The 19,295-nt window shown below is 58.9% G+C and overlaps 1 protein-coding gene across 7 annotated transcripts; it reads left to right on the top strand.

Moving 5' to 3' along the window:
• Window positions 1–1,551: 1,551 nt before the first annotated feature.
• RAB37 (RAB37, member RAS oncogene family) lies at window positions 1,552–18,711 on the top strand. 7 transcript variants are annotated; one of them, XM_055699456.1, is made up of 10 exons: window positions 1,552–2,062; window positions 7,881–7,991; window positions 12,852–12,962; window positions 14,967–15,008; window positions 15,145–15,211; window positions 15,297–15,349; window positions 15,783–15,848; window positions 16,638–16,694; window positions 16,971–17,047; window positions 17,161–18,711. In XM_055699456.1, exons 1-10 carry the CDS (start codon window positions 2,003–2,005, stop codon window positions 17,264–17,266), a joined length of 750 nt encoding a protein of 249 aa, XP_055555431.1. In that variant the 5' UTR covers window positions 1,552–2,002; the 3' UTR covers window positions 17,267–18,711. The 7 variants fall into 7 exon arrangements, with proteins under 7 accessions (XP_055555431.1, XP_055555405.1, XP_055555412.1 ...); XM_055699430.1 differs by lacking the exon at window positions 12,852–12,962 and having other exon boundaries at window positions 15,142–15,211; XM_055699437.1 differs by lacking the exon at window positions 12,852–12,962 and having other exon boundaries at window positions 1,562–2,062.
• Window positions 18,712–19,295: the final 584 nt, after the last annotated feature.

Below are 19,295 nucleotides of genomic sequence, written 5' to 3'. Positions count from 1 at the left end.
GGTAGCACACTGGGGGCTTACTTCCTCTTCACAGGGGCTTAAGTTCACCCACCACCCAGGAGAGGTTTGTCGGAGCATGGGCACAGCTTGTGTGCCCAGGGCAGAGCCACATGGTGCCTGAGGCAGGTCTGGGTCCCCAGGATCCATGTGACCCAGCAGGCAGCTCGGGTCGGGGCAATATCCCCACTCAGTGGGGGCTCTGGGGCAGGAGAAGGCTGAGTATGCACTCGAGACACGTTAGCATGAGGTCTCCAGCCTCAAGGGTCCATTACAGCACTAGGATGACCATGAAAAGGATTGTGCTGACACCCATGGGCTTTTTGACCAGTTCTTGGTGTATTTAAGGGGACAGAGTTGCCCTGACTTTGCTGAAGTCCCGCTGAGGTTTGCTGCTCTTGTCTTTCTGGCCCTACCTGATGTGGAGTGTGTGCACTATGTTGAACCATGATACTGGCGGTGCCACTTGTAAATTATCTGATCCAAACACCGCGGCTCATGATGTCACTTATTTTTGTGCTGTTGATCATCTTCCAGTGCTTGAGACCAACGGATGGTCTGTGTCAGGCCTGGGTTCAGCTTCTTGGCCTCAGGCAAGCCTAAAACCCCTGTCCCTGTGTGTTGTGTTTCATCTTTTCTGGCTGTTGTTGCCAAAACCGATCAGCTGACCCAGCAGAACCATCTCTGCTGTCAGAGGAAACAGTGGGCAGATATAATTAGCAATGTCAGGCCCAGGCAGTCAAACAGCAATTGGACGGGTGCAGATGGCTCTTGGAAGCATGGTCTGTTCCTCTGGCTTGGGGCCCTCTGCTGATCTGGAAGGAGGGAACTGGAGATTGAATCGAGTCTCTTAAATAAACTTCTCAGTAAAGATTAATTTCTTTCCAGTCTAATCAACAACAACAGATTGTTCTAAAGGGAGTTGTAAAGAAAAGGATCTCAATGAGATATTGATTGTCACCTCCAGGTTTAGACACAAATTCCTCCTGTTTCTAAATACAGGTTTTTTTTCACTCCAAGCAGGCTCCTAACTGGGCTCTGTGAATGCAGTGGGTTTCCAAAGGGGAGCTGCCAGGGTAGCCAGGCTCAGGTTAGCGCCACTTAAAGAAGCTGAAGTGGCCTGGCTAGCACAAGCCACTGCTGCTCCCTGGGGTGACACACCACTCGCCCTGGGGACCACACAGGTCAGTGTCACTGCCCGTGGATGCCCCAGGGCTGTATGGGTTGATGGCTGAGGGGGGTCAGCTGGGGGAGCCCTGGTGCGAGTATGGGGCTCCCCAAGGTGAAGCACCAGTGAGCCGGGCGTGGAGCACAGCTGGAGTAGAGCGTGGACCTGGCTTCGTGCTCTCTGCTCAGCAAGTGATGGGAGCTGGCAGCAAGAAGCCTCTCTGCGCAGGGCTGCCTTCCAACCCCGCCTGGCCTTACCGTGCACGCCTCTCACCCGGGAGGGAGGGCAGCGTCTCCCGGTGGCGAGGGCAGGGAGCCCCGGCTCTGCCCTTCTACCACGGCAAACGGAGGTGGGGCGTGGGGGCTAGAGAGGGACCAGCCGTTCTGTGGAAACTGCCGCGGCTCCTGCCTGCGTGGACCGGAGCTCCCACGGCCTCCCCGCCCCAGGGCGGGACTGGCCTCCCCCCGCCTGCCCCCCATTCCGGGCGGGGGAACCCTGCGAGGGGGCGAGCACGGCGGCGGCGACGAACCTGGCACCGCTCCGCTGTCCCGCGGGGAACTGGACCGGGCCAAGCTGAGCCGGGCGGTGCTGAATAGAACCCAAGCAGGCCGACCCCAGCCGTGCTGTGCTGAGCCGAGCCGCGCTGCGCAGCGCCGGACCGGGGCGGACGGGACTGGGGCGAACGGGACCGGACCGGGCAGGGCGGAGCGAACGGGACCGGGCCGGGCGGGGCTGGGCGCTGTCCGCGGTGCTGAGGGCGGCGCGGGCGCTGTCCGCGGTGCTGCAGGAGCGGCCCGGTCCCTCCCGGCGGCGGGAGCCGGCCCATGCTCCTCGGCCATGGAGGCCCGCGCCGCCGGCCCGGGGGGGGCTGGCTACAACGAGGCCCTGCTGCACAAGGTAGGGGGGGGGGGAACCGGGGAGGGGGCTGCGAAGCGCGCGGCGTGGTGGGGGGATGCCGGGGCGGTGTGACAGCAACCGCCGGTGCAGGGCGCCTGCTTGAACTTCCCCGACAAACTCTGTCCCTCCCCCCTTCTCGCTCCTCTTCCCCCGGTGGGGTCCATCCCCCGTCCCGCCCCCCCCTCCCCCCCAAATCCTGGCGAGGTGCGGGGGGGATGCGGCCGCAGCTCTTCCCCCACACACCGCGGCGGCCGGGGCTGGGCAACCCGCAGAGCTCAGCCCCGGCCTCCGCCACCCCCAGGTGGTGTTGGGGAGGGGGGCGGCGGGATCGGGCGTGTTTGGAAAGCAAAGCGGGCAGGAGCGCTGGAAAGGGGCCAGCCCCGCGGCACAGCCCGCAGCCGGCGTTCAGCTGCTCCCGCAGTCCTGTGCGTGCTCCGAGGTGTGTGTGGGGGAGCTGCACCCCGGGGGTCTGTTCGCCAGAGACAGCCTAAGGAGCCGGCACTTCCCTGCAGTGAAACAGCGGTGTCCCAAGAGACGTCCATCCCTGCTCTCCTTGCTCTAAAATCCTTCTCTTCTGCGGGTCCCTGGAAGCATGTTTTGTAACTCCACCTTGCACGGAGGTACCAGGGTTGCTGCTTTCCCCACCAGACGTGCGTGGCTCAGGCTTGGCTGGAGCAGGGCTTTTGCTCTCTGCAGTCAGTCCCAGCCCTGCAACTCCAGGAGATGTGGAGGAGACGCTGATCTCTGCCAGATCCACCCAACATTCCTCCCTGCTGTCCTCACTGCTGCTTTGCTGCAATCCCCAGTGACTGTGCAGGGGCAAACACCCCCGGGGAGCAGGGGAAAAGCAGGGACAGGGCAGGGAAAAGGGCTGGGGCTGTGTGCCCTCTTCACAAATCCCAGTCTGTTCTATATCCTGTTCTACTCAGGGCAATGTGCCCAGCCCTTGATTAGCAGAAAAATATCAATTACTAGCAACTCTCATTTCTGTTGTACATTGAGTACGTAGGACATGCCTCCAGGGATGACTCAAGAAACTTTGATTCTTTGCAAGGCTTTAACTCTCTCTTTTCCAGCAACGAGCTGCTGCAGTTAAGGAACGACATTGGTGGAAATGAGTCTCTGGGCAGAAGAGCTGCCCAGGCAAATAACCATCCCAGTCCCCTGTTCCCTGCCATTTCCCTTGGTATTTTTGCTGCCGCTCCTGGCTGGCTTGCTTGTCGTGCAGAAACGAGCCTGCTCTTGCTCCAGGGATGTGAGGCAGCAAATATCTTGCTAGGTCTTGTTTCTGAGCAAGGAATCACATTTCAGATGTGCACACTGGAGGTAAAAGTTAAGTGATTTCTGGCTGGTGGCTAAACCTGGGCCTGGGGAGGAAACAGTCCAGGAGCAAATTGAAGTGGGAACAGCAGAGGTTTGTTCTGGGCTGTTCCAGAAAAGTTTTGCTTGGCACAAAAGGAGATGGATTCTGCTTTCAGGTGATTTGGAGCATTGCCAAATTTTTCTTCCTATTGTTGGATGCTTAGATCCATTTAGCTGGAACAAGTCTTAGGGGGAGGAGGGGAGGAGAGCGAGCCCCTGGACTGTGGTTGATCCAAGGTGTTAGCACGGGGTTTGCAAACAGGAATCCCCTGTGTGATATGAGCCAGCTACCTATCTACAGGGCTGAAGCAGAGCTTCTGCCAGGGCAAGGGCCCAGCGGGGCTCGTAGAGGGTCCCAGGCGCTGGCTCAAACCAGTGTAAGGGGCTTGGCCGTGGTTAAACAGCACCTGGACAGCGTGGGGACAGCCCTGAGGTGTCCCTGTGGCACAGGACAGCTCAAGGCAGCATCCAGCAACATCCAAGTTGCCTTAGAGCACTGCCTGGAGCAGAGAAGAAGCAGCACAGTTTTGTATATAAAGCAGGTAAAAATAAGTCACAATAACACATCCCTGCGAGACCATGAGAGCAGGGTGGCAAGGGGCCAAAAACAGCCACAGCTTCACTCTCAGACCTTTCCTTGTGCTGTGTGTCCTGGCTGAGCTCTGCAGACAGCTGTGCTGAGATGCACGTACACAATTGCCCCAATTTGTTGTGATAAATCCTGTTGACCTGGGAGCAAACCTTTGGGTTTGGGGCTTCAGCAGCTCTCTGAGAGCAACAGCAGAGCCCATGGAGGGCACCTCACCCCTCCCTGCAAACCCTAGGACTGTATTTTTACCCTGTTAGGCTCTTAGCAACTACATTTAGCTCAGGTCCAGCTGCCATGTGCTAAAGAGCAGAAATGAACTGGAACCTCAGCCCACACACACTATCCCAGATCTCCCGCTTGGCTGGCACTGGAAATGCAGCAATCACCTCCCTACGCTGCCTTGACAGCCATGCAAAACCTCTCCTCCCCAGGCATGTTAGACTGAAATATCTCCTTTACATGCTGGCTGCCAGCACAGGTAAGGGAGATCGGAGTGAGTTTGCCCTCACCACTCCATTGCTTTGCCTTGTCCCTGCAGCCCATGCTGAGCCAGCAGTGATTTTGAAGGGAGGTGATTTGTCTAGGTCTAAATTAGCCCCAAAACTACCAATCTGAGGTGTGGGGAAGGATATTTGTTCTTTCCCTAGGCAGAGCTGGCAGACAGGTCTGCCTGGGAGTGTGTTGCAAACTGTGCCTGTTTTTCCATGGGGGCTGTGGAGCAGGCGAGCTGTGGAGAGGTTGGTAAAATGAGGTTAGCTCTGCCCACCCAATGGAAATAATTTCCTTTAGCTGGAAACAAAAATTAGTGTGGTTGTGCTGGAGCTCAAGAGTGGTGCTTTGGGACTCTCACCAAGTGGTTTTCCAGGTCTTGGGCAGGTTTCCCTCGGTCCCTTGGCCAGCCCATCTGTGCATGCACCCTGGCAAAGCACCATTCTGTCCTCACACCACCATGCAGAGAGGAGCTGCAGCACCAGAAGGAATCTTGCAACTTTTTACTGAAGTTTTACAGGTGCACACACACACACAGATACCCAAAACTGGATAAACTGTGACAGCTGGCTAGTCACACCCACTCCACAGTGCAGGGTTTATGCTTCATTTATGTTTATTTGGTAGCCAGGAAGGCCACAGTGGTTTCCACAGAGCCCATGTGCTTTTCCTAAAGTCATTAGGAAAGTGTCTTGGCTGATTCAGGCCAGCTTTTACTATTATTATTATTAAGTCATGAAGCAATTCATGAGTTGTCTCTATTATAAATCCCAATTAAATTATTGATAGGGGAGTCTGCCTTTTATACATGTTCGCTGTAAATCCTGGGCTCTGGAGGATTTCTGGTGCTCACTCCAGCCAGTTCTCCTCCCTCTATAATTAATGCTGTTCTCTGCATTAACTGCTCCTGAAGACAGCACTGCAGGGTACAGCGTTGCATCTCCCAGCACACCAAAAAAATGCAGTGCTGGGCTGCAGGAACCCGATGGTAATGAACTCCTGGGGTATTTTCCTATGGGACTGCTCCAGGGCAGATCCTACTCTCTGCAATGGGAACGTGTCTGGACCACAGGGCAAAACCGAGGGCAGAGAAATTCCCTGCAGGGAAAGAGGTGATGGAGCTCCTCTGGCCCATGTACAAGGGCTTCACCCAGAGATTTCTGCCTCCCAATATCCTGTCCAGGTTCCCAGCCCATGAGGCTGCTTTGAATGTACGAGTGACCCAAAAGCAGCCTCATGTCTAGTTAGGGAGGGAGGAGGGAGAAATATCCAGCTGCGGATCTGGCCGCAGGTTGCTTGCCTGTCAGCACACAGGTCTGTGTCTGGCAGAGGTGCAGGGCTCCCTCCTGCCAACAGCTCCACTCAGCAGGTCAGGCTTTTCCCAGGAGGTGTTTGGGGTTTGGGATGTTTTTTTCTGAGGGAAAACGCTGATTCACCGAAGTAAGCACTTCACTGAAGCGTATTGGCATTAGCAGGCCACAGGCAGGTTGTGGTGCGGTAATTTATGCTAGGGAGGATGCTGGTCTCCTGCCAGTCCATGTTCCTGCTTTGTCTGTGGTCCTCAAGCTCCTTGGCTTTTGGTTTCATCCCACTCCTTCGGGGTCCATGGGGTGGTGGGAACCACAGTGCCAGGCACTGTGGCACACGCTTGGTGGCTGCATCCCCTGTGGCCTCCTGGAGCATGAAATCAGGCCTTGATCTTCCAGGGCTGTTCAGGCACTTGATTAAACACATTCCTCTATGCTCATCTGCCCTGCACTTCATAAGGGGGAGCGTGCAGTGCCTGAAGTGCTGCCAGCCTGGGCTTCACCCCAGGGCCCTTTGGTGCAGGGGAGGTGACGGAGGGACAGGACCATCCACGCATGGAGGCCCCCCTGGCTGTCAGGAAGATGCTGAAGCACCATCTCCCACTCAGCTGGTAGAGTGACCTTTGTGATGTCACCTGGGCTGGGGACAAAGGGCTGAGGTGCCCCAGGATGGAGCAGAGCTGCTGGAGCTGCATCAGACTAAACACAAATCAAGGAGGGGGAAACAACAGATGCAGCAAAGTGCAGCACAACTGAAGGCAGAGAGTGAAGAGGTTCAGCCTCATCAGCTTGCCAATGCAGCCCTGCAGCCTCAGAGGTGGCAGGGGACTGGTGACAGGGGGGACACTGCTCAGTGCTTGCCAGGGGTGCAGCTACAGGAACACCCATGTCCTGAAAGTCAGAGCCAAACCCAGTTCTTAGCAAGAAGATGGTTAGCAGAGTGTTTGTTTTAACTTCTGTGTCTACAAAAAGGTTGAAAGTGCCTCAGTTTCCTGAAAGGATGGGAATGTTTGTGCCGGTGGCTCTGAGAACAAAACCCATTTACCGGCAGAGAGGGGAGGGAGGGGTTTGTGTTTGCACTGTTGGTCTCCCTTAGGTCAGGGATTTGGAGGAACGCGGGCAGGAGCAGAAAGGAGGTTGGGCTCCTCAGGGACGCATTGTGGGTACCAAGGCCATGGGCTGGCAGCCTGGGAGCTCTCAGGAGGTGATGGCAGTGCCCCAGCTCTGACACCTGCACAGCTCCCTTGTCCATTCTGCTCTGGGACAAGCAAGCTTTGCTCCCTGTGGGAGAGCCCTGGGGCTCCCCATGGAGGGCTGGAGAGGCAGGAGGGCTCTGTGACTTCAAACCCAGTGCCCTGCCTGGCGGGGAGTGCTGCAGGTCCATGGCATTAATGCAGCATGAAGACAACCCAGTGCCCTGGAGAGGCTGTGTGGCTGTGGCAGCGGCTGCATGCAGCAGCGGCAGGAGATGCTCTTTTTACTAGATGGTTTTGGACCTAATCCAGCACTGCCAGAGTCCTCCCAAAGAGGTTTTCCACCAGGGCTGTGCGAGCCAAAGCTGATTCCCAAGCCAGAGCAAGGCTGTCTCTCCTGCTTGCTCTGCATGATGGGCTGCACTTTGCTTTCTCTTCCACCTCTCTGCATTTGGAGAGGGCACGGTGGGCTCATGCCTGAAGCTCAGCCTGGGACATATTTCATTTATTACAGAGATGGTCAGAGGGGTGGAGATTCCCTCTCAGGCAGGTGGCAGGACCAAAGGTGACAGCAAAGAACAGGGCACAGCGGGATGAGCCATCTGGCCATGGCACTGGCATCCAGCAGCCCATGGGGACAACCTGCTGCTGAGCAAGTCTGTGCAGGGGGGACTGCCATGGGGCTCACACAGGGCCCACGTCTCCACCATGATCTGGGGCTGGACTAGTCCCTCCCAATCATGCTGTGTTTGTTGCCACATCCCCCCAAGCAACCTCTCCCCAAACACCCGGCTCCCAGCTGTACACCTGTGCCTGCAGGCTCTGGTATTGCATTGCCTGCTGTCATGCACCAATGCCTCTTTGCCTGGTTCTTGCAGACAATCCTGGTCGGAGACAGCGGTGTGGGGAAGACATCTCTGCTGGTCCAGTTTGACCAGGGCAAGTTCATTCCTGGCTCCTTCTCCGCCACTGTGGGCATTGGGTTTACGGTAAGAACTTAGTCCCTCTTCCCTGGGCTGTGCAACCTTGCTCACCCTTGGGGGAACAGTTTTATTTGGGTACTCATAATCTATGGTTCTATGAATCTGGTGGTGCTAAGCACAAAGAATTGAGAGAATTTGCTTCGGTGCTGCTGGATGAGGGGCCCGGTCTGGCTGCGTGCTTGCTGGCAAGCTGGGAGCAGGTGCACTTCAGGCTGCTGGGAGGGATGGAGGATGGATGAGGCCCCACGTCTCAAAACCCTTGGTGGGCCTGTGCCTGAGTGCAGCCTTTTGCATCACACCAGGAAAGCTGCCTTTGGAGCAGCCCTGCTCTCCCGGCAAGAAGCCAGCCTGTGTCCTGCCTCTGCAGCCTGGGGCCCTTGGGAAAAGTCAGGCAGCTGGCGGCAGCTCCTGGGAAGAGCACTCGGCCACCATCCAGTGCTATTTGTGGAGCTGCTGCAGGGCCAGCAAGCGGCTCTGATGTATGTGTCCCCTCTCCTGAAGGAGCCCGGGACAGAGACAGCACTTGAGACTTCACTGCACAGCCAGACTGGCATCCCTCCAGCATCCGCAGCAAGGCTGGGTCTCAGCAAGAGGCTGGTACCCATGGGATGGTTATTGCCCACGAGGAGCCTGTTACCTATGGGGATTTTCTCTCTAGTCCAGGCCAAGGAAGCAGGGAAACATGTGGTACCAGCACAGGGGATCTGAGGCCAAGCAGCCCAGGGGCTGGCAGCTGAGGGTGCCGCTGTGGGCAATGCCAGCAGGCAGAGGACGCTCAGCCATGCTGTCCACCTTTGCTGGCTCCGTTTCCCCTGCAGCAAAGGACAGCGTGGGGAGGTGATGCTCAGCCAGGCGTTTTTCCTGCCTAGGCAACTCTGTGAGCACCAGCACAGTTTGCCATACCCTTCCAGCCCCCCCCTGGCTCCAGCAAGCTGCAGGGGAACTCAGCCCTTTCCAGGAGCTCCAAGTGCTCCAGCCTTCAGTTGCGGCACTTTCCTGGCCAAAGAGCGTATATAAACTATAAATCCCCTGGCTGGGTCTGAGCACAGTTACAGGACTGGAAATACAGGTTCCCTTTCCCGAGGGGCAGAGTAAGGCTGGTCTGGAGCAGGAGCTGGCAGCCAGGGAAGGTGCGGAGGTGGGTGCCATCGCAGTGGGCATCTCTGCCATCAGACCTCCTGCAGCTGTGCGTGGCCTTCGCCTGGAGAGCGGTGAGGGGCACGGCTCTGCATGGGATCCCCACGCGCCTGAATCCCAGCGGCGTGAGTGGGGCTGGGGGTTTGCACTGAGATTAGTCCTGGCATGGGGGAGATGGGCTGGGGGTCCCTGGAAAAATAGATCAGCGTGGGCTGAAGGTTCCTCTCCGTGGAGCAGTGCCTGTAAGCCTGAAGACCCTGGGTAGCTGTAGTGCATGGACTTGGGGATAGGGGTTCGTGGAGTGAGATTTTGGGTGACACAACATCCCTGGCTCTCTCCTGGGACTTCTCCTGCATTGCCGTGCTTGGGCTGTTTCCAAACGAAGCACACCATGATCTGGGCCCATGTATGTATGTATGTATGTATGTATGTATGTATGTATGTATGTATGTATGTATGATTCTGGGGGCTGTAAGCAGCCAGGGAGAGCGGCAGCCCCAGCAACCATCCCGGCAGAGATGCGGTGCTGCTGAACGGGCTCATGGCAGCGTGGCTTCTGGCTACCAGCTGCTGCTTCTGGCTTCCTCCTGGCTTCACGGAACCTTGGTGGTAACCCAGGGCCCGGGGCCCAGCTCAGCAGCCATCGAGGCTGCAGCAGACAGGACAAACCTCCCACCCTTGGGTGGGCTGGTGGGGTGGGAGCAGGGGCTACTGTCCCGGAGTGGCAGGGGTGATTTGGTAGCACTGGGGTCTCCATCCTCACACTCTGCGGAGGACTGGGGGGCTGTTCACTTGTGGGATGAACGGTTCTTCCTCTCCCCTCCATGTGCCTGAGGGACACGCTGGGGCTCTCCCTGCCCTCCGGTGCTGTCGGAGCCCGGCAAACCCAGGCACCCCGCGGTCCTCGGGGTGGGGGGCAGGTTTCCAGCGTTGAGCCTCCTCTTCCTCACTCCGTGGCCGGACTGGGCAGGGAGGCGGCCGGGGCACAGCCTCGGGGGTGGCATTGACCGGGGAGGAGGAGGAAGAGGAGGAGGAAGGCGGGCCGGGTGGGGCCGCCGAGGTTCCGCTCGATCGCACCATGAGCGGCCCCGGCGGGGCGGCGGGGACCGGGACCCCCCCGGCGGGGACCGGGGACGCCCCGGTGGGAAACGGGGACCCCCCGGTGGGAAACGGGGACCCCCCGGCGCTGCCCCGGGACTACGAGCTGGCCGGCAAGGTGAGAGGCGGCGCGGGGTGCGGCGGGGGAAGCAAGGATGCAGCCCCCAAGCCCTGCCCGGGGTGGAGGTTGGAGCTCGCCCCCCGACCCAGCGGGGTCCCGGGGGGGTCCCGGGGACCAACCGCTTCCTCCGCTGCCGCGATCGCGCGCAGGAAGCGGCTGCGGGCCGGGGAAGGGGAAGGAGAAGGAGGCGGCGGCCCCAGCTAAGCGCCCCCCCAGCCCTGCCCGCCCCCGCCCCCGCCCCGGGGGGTCCCAGATCTAGCAGATGGGGATCCCTGCCCGGGAGGTGGAGACAGGGGTCCCTACCCGGGGGGCGGGTCTTTGCCCTGGGGGGCGGTGGGGTGCCCATCTGCAGGAACGGTGCTTTTGGGACTCTCGGCTTGGTGGGCAGCAGGACTCCTTTGGAGGGGCACGGGCGAGCTCTGCCCTCTGAAAGCCCGTCCTTCCCTCCTCCGGGCAAGGGGGGCCCTGCCAGCCCGAGCAGCGGCGCCCCGCATGCTACAGGGCGGGGGAAGCAGGACCCATCCAGCCCATCGCGGCATCCCAAGGGCACAGGGGTGGGGGGGCCAGCATGTGTGCTCAGGAGGCGAGCCAGCCCCACACCCACCCTGCAGCCCCCCACACTGCCAGTGCCCCTGTGCCCAGCCAGCCCCACACCCACCCTGCAGCCCCCCACACTGCCAGTGCCCCTGTGCCCAGCCAGCCCCACACCCACCCTGCAGCCCCCCACACTGCCAGTGCCCCTGTGCCCAGCCAGCCCCACACCCACCCTGCAGCCCCCCACACTGCCAGTGCCCCTGTGCCCAGCCAGCCCCACACCCACCGCGCAGCCCCCCACACTGCCAGTGCCCCTGTGCCCAGCCAGCCCCACACCCACCCTGCAGCCCCCCACACTGCCAGTGCCCCTGTGCCCAGCCAGCCCCACACCCACCCTGCAGCCCCCCACACTGCCAGTGCCCCTGTGCCCAGCCAGCCCCACACCCACCCTGCAGCCCCCCACACTGCCAGTGCCCCTGTGCCCAGCCAGCCCCACACCCACCCTGCAGCCCCCCACACTGCCAGTGCCCCTGTGCCCAGCCAGCCCCACACCCACCGCGCAGCCCCCCACACTGCCAGTGCCCCTGTGCCCCTGCCAGGCATCAGGGTGGGAGCCCTCCTCCCAGAAAACCCCCCTCTTCCCCAGCCCAGCTCAAAGTCGCCCTGGGGAACCACCCTCCCCTTCCCAGCTGCACAGGGAAGGCACAGCACCGATGAACCTTTTATCCAAAAATTTTAATAAGCAGCCTCAGGCTGAGCCCAGCACAGAGGGTGCCAGCCCCCAGACCTCCCCCTGCCTCCCTGAGCTGGCTCCCAAAGCCATCCTGTGCGATGCTGCCTTCCCTAAACTGCTTTTATTCCTTTGCCTTTATCCTCTCTGCTCTGACTCCTTTCAGTGGAGGGCAATTTTTGTCTTGGAGGGAGGAAATAAGTTGCCAGCTTGATTCAAAGGGAGGTGGAGGCAGAATTCAGTGGTGTTCCCAGCTGCCCTCCAGCCTCAGCTGGGTTGGGGGTGTCCTGGGGAAGGATTTGACCAGCAAGGTGAATTGGCAGGAGGCAGAGCACTTCCAGCCCCCAGCTCTGGCTGGGCTGGCCCACAGAGCATCTGCCGTGCCACCCCTGCAGAGGGTGGCTGTGGCCCACTGCATTCGCCTGGCCCGGGGACAGTGGGAACATGTGGGTTTGCTTTGCAGGCTCCAGCAGCCCCACAGGGTGGGTTTGCAGGGGTGGACCTTCTCGCTGGAGTCCTGCTCGCTTGTTTCCATTTTTAGGCAGGGGATAGATGCAGTCAGCATCAGGTTAATGATTGCTGGGCCAAGCAGGAAGGGGAGCACAGCGCCAGGGTGTCTAGTAAAGCTGCGCTTGTGGAGACCAGCATCAGTCCTGGCTGCTGCCTGCCTGGGTCTGGTGGTGTCAGAGCGGCCGGGGAGCCCCGGCTGAGCCTGTTTGCTTAGCAGGAGGGGAAAAGGCACCGTGTTTGCTTTGGTGTCTGCAGCAGGCAGAGCCCTGGGCACTGATAGGATGAGAATCCCGGACACAGCGGGGTTTGCCCGAGCCATGCATCAGCCCTTGGGCTGAGTGCACCCAGCACCGGGGCAAAGCATGGGCTGAGGTGGCTCTGCATGTCTGGGAGCTGTGGTTGGTTCTCCAGGAGCCTCCTGGGCTGGGAGGCAGCCAGGGGCTGGCCAGGAGACTTCTCTTCTTGCTGTGGTACTCATCTTCGCACCAGCTCTCCTCTTCCGTTCTCCCCCTCTTTGGGGGCTGGGGGCTGCTCCATTGCCCTGGGGCATCGCCTAGCTGCACCCTCAGGGGTCCCATCCCACCCCCAGCTCTCACAGGGCTCCCTGGACCTGGCAGGATCATCACTGGGGAAAGAAACGGAGGGACACAAGGGACTGGGGGGGTGTTCTCAGCACCACCCAGGGACGCTGCCCCCTCCCCATCCTGCTGACACTCTCCCTGCGCCCATCTTGCAGGTGATGTTACTTGGAGACTCAGGCGTGGGGAAAACCTGCTTCCTACTCCAGTTCAAAGATGGGGCCTTTCTCTCCGGGACGTTCATAGCCACCGTGGGCATAGATTTCCGGGTGAGACCACCATGGTTGCCGGCCCCTCACCTCCCCCTACCCACACCTCAGCCAGGACAGGGTGCTGAGAAGGGGGAACGGGGGGTTTCCAGCCTCTGCACCCCAAATCTCCCAATCAGCAACAGGCGCTTGCTGAAACCGTTCTACCTCTCCCTGGGAGAGTGATAACAGATGGAAAAATCTGCTGGAAGCATCACCTCTTGCCTTTAAATCAGCAAACAGTCTTGGTTTAGCCCACTCCGGCCAGGTGCGTAGGTTGGAGGTATGTGGTGGGTGGCTGGCACACTGCACCGCCAGGCTGAGGCCAATGGCTGGCAGGCACAAATGCTGGTTGCTGTAATTTTTGTGCCTTGAAAGGGCTGAAATTGGCTGCTGTGGAGGTGTTAAGGTCACTGGATCCTGCTTAAACCTTCCTGCTGCTCTTTATTCACCAAATTTCAGCTGCGGGGTTTCTCTGGGGATGCACGGGTAGGCAGAGCTGTTTGCAGCACAGGGAAAAGGGGCATTTCTTCAGGCTGGAAGTCACGGGGGTGTCCCCGGACAGGGCTCTGCCACCGCTGCCGACACGTGCCAAGTGCGGTCAGCGCTTCCGCTGCCTCCACGGCTGCAGCTGCTTCAGTTTTCTGCTGCCTTTGCTGCTCTTGGCTTGCAGGGGGGAACTGGGGCGTTGGTGAGCAGAGTTTAGGGGCGAGGGCTGCAGGTTTGCTTTGGAAGGGTCTTGTGGCCTGTTCTTCCAACGAAGTGATGGAAGAAGGAAAATCTTCTGTGTCCCACAGCATGCCCAGGGGTGTTGCCAGCTTGTAGGTACCCTCTCTGCCTTGTATAAGCCTCCCCCTCCAGCAGCTCACGGCTTGCTGCTCGTAGGTAACTTCCAGAGTCTCCTAGGGTGTGTTTTCATTCTATTCAGCCTGTTTTCTTAAATTTTGTCATCTCCACATTGGCCGAATTTCCATTTCAAACAATTCCAGGCAACTAAATTATTTATAGGGGTCTTCTCTTTCCAGACTCATCCCTCCAAGTACAATTCTTTAAAAAGTCTTAAAATAGCACATCAGTAACTCCTGCTTTTCTTTCTTCTGGCCCCTGGAGAGAAGTTCCTGTGCTTCCAAGTTGGGTACAGCGATTGTTTAAACCCCAGTAATTGCCTTCTCTGCTCACTTGCAAATGCCTTTTCCCTTCCCTGGACCCAGCCTGGCTGCCTGCCTGCAAACCACCCTAACCCAGGAGATTTCTTCCTGCCGTGCTAGATAAAGCTATGTGCTACCTGCAACCTCCCAGCTCAGTCTTTGCAACCACATTTAAGGGCCAAACAAAGCTCTCATCAGCAAGGAAGCCTGAGTGTCACCAAGGCAGCCTGTGGCATCCAAAGGCTTCAGATTGCTGCAAACAGCTCAAATTTTAGTGCAGCCATGGTTCCTTCAGCACGTGGAGTGGAGGAATCCTGGGAGAGGGGTCAGGGCTTTATGGTGGGCAAACATTATAAAAGCACAGCAAGATGTTATTGAGAAATGTATATTTGCTCGTAGTTCAGGCAAGACCTCCCCACTTCCCCAGCTCTGCTGAACTTCCCCTGGCCATGTGTCAGGGGCTGCTGCAAGCCCGGGGTCAGCATCCCTGCATTTTGCAGGCCAGCCTGCCTCGTTACCCAGCTCCTTAGGGAACTCAGGAGCTACTGGACAAGGGTGCTGGCTGGAAGAGATGAGTGAGGCACCAGATCCAAAGCAGGCTGGGATCTTGCTGTCCTGTCTCCATCAGGGCTTGATTCGGTTCTTTTTCACCCTGGCATGAGGGGATGCTGCTCCGGGATGTCCCTGTAGCCATCACGCAGCATCACAACCCCCAGCAGGACCAGGGTTTGTAGCAATGAGGTTTCAATGTCCAGCCCCATGGGCAGCCTGGCTTCATCCCACCTGCCAGGGGAGAGCAGCTGAGGGGCCCGGGCACACCAGGGCTAGCTGGCACCCACCTTTGGGCTGATGGACATGCTCTCCTTCTCTTCTGCAGAACAAAGTGGTGGCGGTGGATGGTGTGAAGGTGAAACTGCAGGTGAGTTTTAGGAGGAAATGAGCAATTCCCAGCCAGATTGCTGGAACCTGGTGGTCCAGCTGGGCCAGGAGCCACAAGGCATCCCCAGCTGGGGGGGGTTCCCCTCCCCAAACTCACTGGGGCTGCTTCCCAGCAGATATGGGACACGGCAGGACAGGAGCGTTTCCGCAGTGTCACCCACGCCTACTACAGGGATGCCCAAGGTGGGTTTGGGTTCCAGCAGGGATGGGGGAGACTGGCTGGAGCACATCCCTGCAGGGGACAATGCCTCTGCCTCTTCCCTTCCAGCCCTGCTGCTGCTTTACGACATCACCAGCAAGATGTCCTTCGACAACATCCGCGTGAGTCCCCTCTGTGGATCAGGAGTGTGTTTCTCCCCAGGGATCTGGGTCATGCGTGCCCTGCTTGGCTTGGTGGGTGGTTGGGGCAGTTTGAAGCCTGTTTTACACATAAGTGCTGGATGTTTCGTCCAGACCTGGCCAGCTGGGAGCTTGTCCCTGGGACGCCAGGCTGGGTGCTGCATGGCTGGGTGAGTTTTGTTTAGGGACATGGTAAATGGCTGGAGGGAGAACACGCGGTTTGGGATGGACATGAACTACATGCAGGCTTGGGCTGCAGCCAGGAGACGGGGCGTTTTCAGGACTGTTTGGCGGCTGTGATGCTGGAATGGTTCCCATCCCCAAAAAAAGTTGTTTTTCCAGTCCTTGTGGTGGGGGCTGTGAGGGCTGAGAGGGGAGGGATGGGGGTACTGCTCACCCTGATGATGCCCTGCAGGCCTGGCTGACGGAGATCCACGAGTACGCCCAGAAGGATGTGGTCATCATGCTGCTGGGCAATAAGGTGTGTACAAGGTCCCCCTTCACCCCATGCCATGCCGTGCCGTGCTGTGCTGTGCCGTGCTGGCCCTGTAGCTGTGGAGGGATGGGGGTCGGTGGGTGCTCTGCCTGCTGGCTGGGTGCACCCTGCCTGCACCCTCTGCCAGGCTCTGCTGCTTTCTGAGCTCAGTTAGACCCTGAGGTGACACCAGACGTTTGGGGGATCGGGGCGGCGCGGGGGGGGGGGGGGGGGCGGGCAGTGTCCCCGGCAGCCAGTGGGGGGCAGCACAAGGCTGAGGCTCTCGGTATGGGATGCTCCCGGTGCGGGAAGCTGCTGGGTATGGGATGCCCACCCACGTCCTAGATATACGGCCAGATCCCAGGTAGCCCCAAGTTTCAGGTGCCCAACCAGGTCCTAGGTTCTCTTCAAGGGTCCCAGACGCTGCCGGCTGCCCAGTGCCTGACTGGGTGCCGGATTTTCCCCTGGGACTGGATGTGTCCTGGATGATGCTGGGTACTTGACACCCAACAGGGTATGAGAAGCCTCCCTGAATCCTGCATGGCTCCAGGTACTTGATGCTGCCTCAGATCCCCAGTGTCCCCAGGTCCTGGATGCCCTTCTCACATCCCTGATGCCCTCTGGTCCCAGATGCTCAACAGGTCCTGGATTCTCTTCTGGGCACTAGATGTTCCCAGGTCCCTGATGCCCCCAGTTCCTGGCAGCCCCCTGCCCACCCCACGATGCTTGCTTGCCAGATGCCCCCAGGGTGCCAGCTGGCCCTGGTATGTGGTGATACTTTGCTTCTCTTGGCAGGCTGATGTGAGCAGCGAGAGGGCTGTGAGGACAGAGGATGGAGCATCGCTGGCCAGGGTGAGCTGTGCTGTGGTCTAACGCAACTGCAGCCCCCCCTGAAAACTGTACCTCACTCAGGGTCCCCATGCAGCTGTGCCAGCCCCTCTGATGGGTGCCCAGACCTGCCTGGCTCTAGCACGGGCAGCGTGGCAGCCACTTGCACACAAAACCTAGGGCAAGGCAGGGAGGGGAGGGCACCTTGTCCCCAAACCTCAGCCAGGTGACAGGGATGATTTGGAGGGGCAGGAGGGAATTTCAGGGCTGGCTGCTGATGGGGCCATGCTGCCTTTGCAGGAGTACGGGGTGCCTTTCATGGAGACAAGTGCCAAGACAGGCATGAACGTGGAGCTGGCCTTCCTGGCCATTGCCAAGTGAGTACCTGGGGCCAGGGGACCTGGCAAGGGAGGTGTCCCCTGCAGCCCCACTGCCTCCTGCACCAGCACTCGAGGGGGCAGGTGGAGGTAACATGGCCCCACCACCCCAGGGAGCTGAAGCAGCGCGCGATGCAGCCACCAGACGAGCCCCGCTTCCAGATCCATGACTACATCGAGTCACAGAAGAAGAAATCCGGCTGCTGTGCCTTTGCCTGAGAGTGACCAGGAGGAGCTGGCAGCCCTGGGGGTGCAGGCAGGCAGGAGGCAGAGCAGGGGCCCAATCCTACCCTCAAGCACCTGAGGGAATCAGGTTCTGACAAGCCAAGCATGGATGGGACAATATGACAGAGCAGAGAGTGCACAAGGAGAGCCATCGTTCCAGCACCAAGGACCAGGGGCCAGATCCTGCTGCTCTGTGGGGCAATGCCTAGAGCTTACTGTGTGCCACTGGGACAACAACTGCAGTGTGATGACTGCCAGCCTGGCCAGTAAGCCACAGTGCTGCCCCCATCACCCAAGCAGGATGCAGGATACAGCCCCACACCTGGCTGAGAGCCCCTTGGAGCCACTGCAGGGGCTGTGTGTGCACCATGGATGAGTACCTGTGCAGCCCCTGGCCGTCCCCTCCCCTGCAGCCATCCCTGCTCCCAGCGCTGCTCCCATCTGGCTGGAAGGGTCTGATCCAGCCCCTGTGTCCCTGGTGCTGCTGGGCTATTGCTTCCCTCCAGGGAGCCTTGGCTCTGCCCCCCAGGCTGCCCCACACCTGGGTGCAGCCAATGCCCACACTTGGCTGAGGCTCCTCACTGCTGCAGTTGCTGCCGTCGGCTTTTATCCTCCTGCTGCCACGAGGGCAGTGATACCCTGGTTGTGTCCCGGTTCTGCCGAAGGAAGGGCTGGGATGGGGAAGCATCTAGCCAAGCCTGTTGCCTGCCCACACAGCTGGCATGAGAAATAAAACTATCCTGGGAGCACCCAAGCGACACTTGGGGCACTTCTAGTACACATGGCAATCTGGAAAAACATTTATTTCCCCCCTTCTTGTTGCCACAGGATTAGAGACTTTAAAAAAAAATTAAAAAAAAAAAGAGAAAATCCTTTTTCTTTTCAATCCCTCCAGACAAAACCATCTCTGGCCTCACGCAGGCTGGAGCTGGTGGGGTGGAGGTGTCTGCAGTGGCCTGGGGCTGCTGTTGCCTGCCGGCTCCCAGGGCAGGCTGGGTTTCTCTGCCGTCGCTGCACATGTAATACAACTGTTTCTTCCTGCTGCTGGCAAATAGCAGCTGAAACCCACTCTCTGGAAAGCAGATGCCTGAGATGCTTCAGCCAGCAAACGCTGCTACATTGGGCACTGGCGGGGTGCAAGTCTTGTGCATTGCTGCACATCCCCAGTGCTCAGCCTGACCCTGCCAGCACACTGCCGGCACTATCTGGAGCAGTGACGGTGAATATTTGGTTGTGTAGCTGAAGAGCTGATGTGAAGGGGAGCTGTGAAGGGGATGGCACTGCTGCATGTAGGAACTGGGGACAGTCCGGCACATCCATCCCTCCTAGCACCTTCCCTGGCTGCCTTCACCTCCCACCTGCCTTGGTGCTGCCTTCACCTCTGCTCTGCTCCCAGGTCTCTCTTTGCAAGTTTATAGATTAAAGCTGTGTATTTTCAAGGCTTTTCATCTGCCTGGTTTTTTTATTATTTTATTATTATTGCGTGAGAAATCCCTGCCCCGGGTCTGCAACGTGGGAGGCTGCTGCATCCAGGCTCTGCAGAGCAGTGGGGCCAAGGGGGCCCTGGGAGCAGCCATAGGGAGGGGGAAGCACCCGCAAGCCCCTTCCTCCCCGTTGAGGCTTTCCTTGCACATTTCAGACAGTCCAAAGGTGAGAGGGGAAGAGTAAACATGGCCTGTTAAATTAAAACCAACCTCCTCCCCTGCTGTTCTCATGGTGCGGAGTCCAGCATTCCCCAAATAACTCTGTCTTCCCACCAATGGCATTGCTGCTGCCACTTGGCTGATGTCTGCAAAAAATGCTGGATGGCTTCAACACAAACAGACGCTGGCTCTTTTCTGCTTTCCCCCCTCCAGCCTGAGCTCCCTTAACGTCACGCCGAGCTGCAAAAGGCCCTGGCAGGAGGATGCAGCTGCGGTGCAACGGTGCTGCCAGTGCCTTGGCACCCCGCGGGTGCTGCCGGACCCAAAGCAGCGCTGGCTGTTTCCTTTGCTGCTGCTTTTCTTCCTTATCGCGGTCCTGT

Source organism: Falco cherrug, chromosome 1, assembly GCF_023634085.1.
Source record: "Falco cherrug isolate bFalChe1 chromosome 1, bFalChe1.pri, whole genome shotgun sequence".
Lineage (NCBI taxonomy): Eukaryota > Metazoa > Chordata > Aves > Falconiformes > Falconidae > Falco > Falco cherrug.
The sequence above is the reverse complement of the archived record's forward strand: the minus strand, read 5'-3'. Positions and strand labels throughout refer to the sequence as shown.